This window comes from Gavialis gangeticus, unplaced genomic scaffold (genome assembly GCF_001723915.1).
Source record: "Gavialis gangeticus isolate Ggan-Ray unplaced genomic scaffold, GavGan_comp1, whole genome shotgun sequence".
NCBI lineage: Eukaryota > Metazoa > Chordata > Crocodylia > Gavialidae > Gavialis > Gavialis gangeticus.
In genome coordinates this window covers 40,343,901-40,344,156 of record NW_017728994.1, presented here as the reverse complement: position 1 = coordinate 40,344,156, position 256 = coordinate 40,343,901, and the positions used below count along the sequence as shown (strand labels likewise).

At 74.6% G+C, this 256-nt stretch overlaps 1 protein-coding gene across 1 annotated transcript in view; it reads left to right on the top strand.

The window, feature by feature from the left end:
• Positions 1–20: 20 nt before the first annotated feature.
• Positions 21–256, top strand: part of LOC109287154 (cytochrome P450 26C1) — a gene marked incomplete at its 5' end in the record, with an annotated part of 12,739 nt that continues 12,503 nt past the window's right edge. The window contains one exon of the mRNA XM_019502117.1: positions 21–254. Within this exon, the coding sequence (XP_019357662.1) occupies positions 21–254 (234 nt within the window). The remainder of the gene's footprint in view (positions 255–256) is intronic.

Here is a 256-nt window from a genome sequence, read left to right as displayed (position 1 = left end):
GCGCGGGCTGACCCGCCTGCCCCCCGCAGGGCTCCCGCTTCCACAGCTCCCGGCGGCGGCGCTACGGGCGCGTGTTCAAGACGCACCTGCTGGGGCGGCCCGTGATCCGGGTGAGCGGCGCCGACAACGTGCGCAAGCTGCTGCTGGGCGAGCACAGCCTGGTCCGCACCCAGTGGCCCCGCAGTGCCCATATTCTGCTGGGCCCGCACACGCTGCTGAGCGCCAGCGGGGACGTGCACCGCGCCCGCAGGAAGGT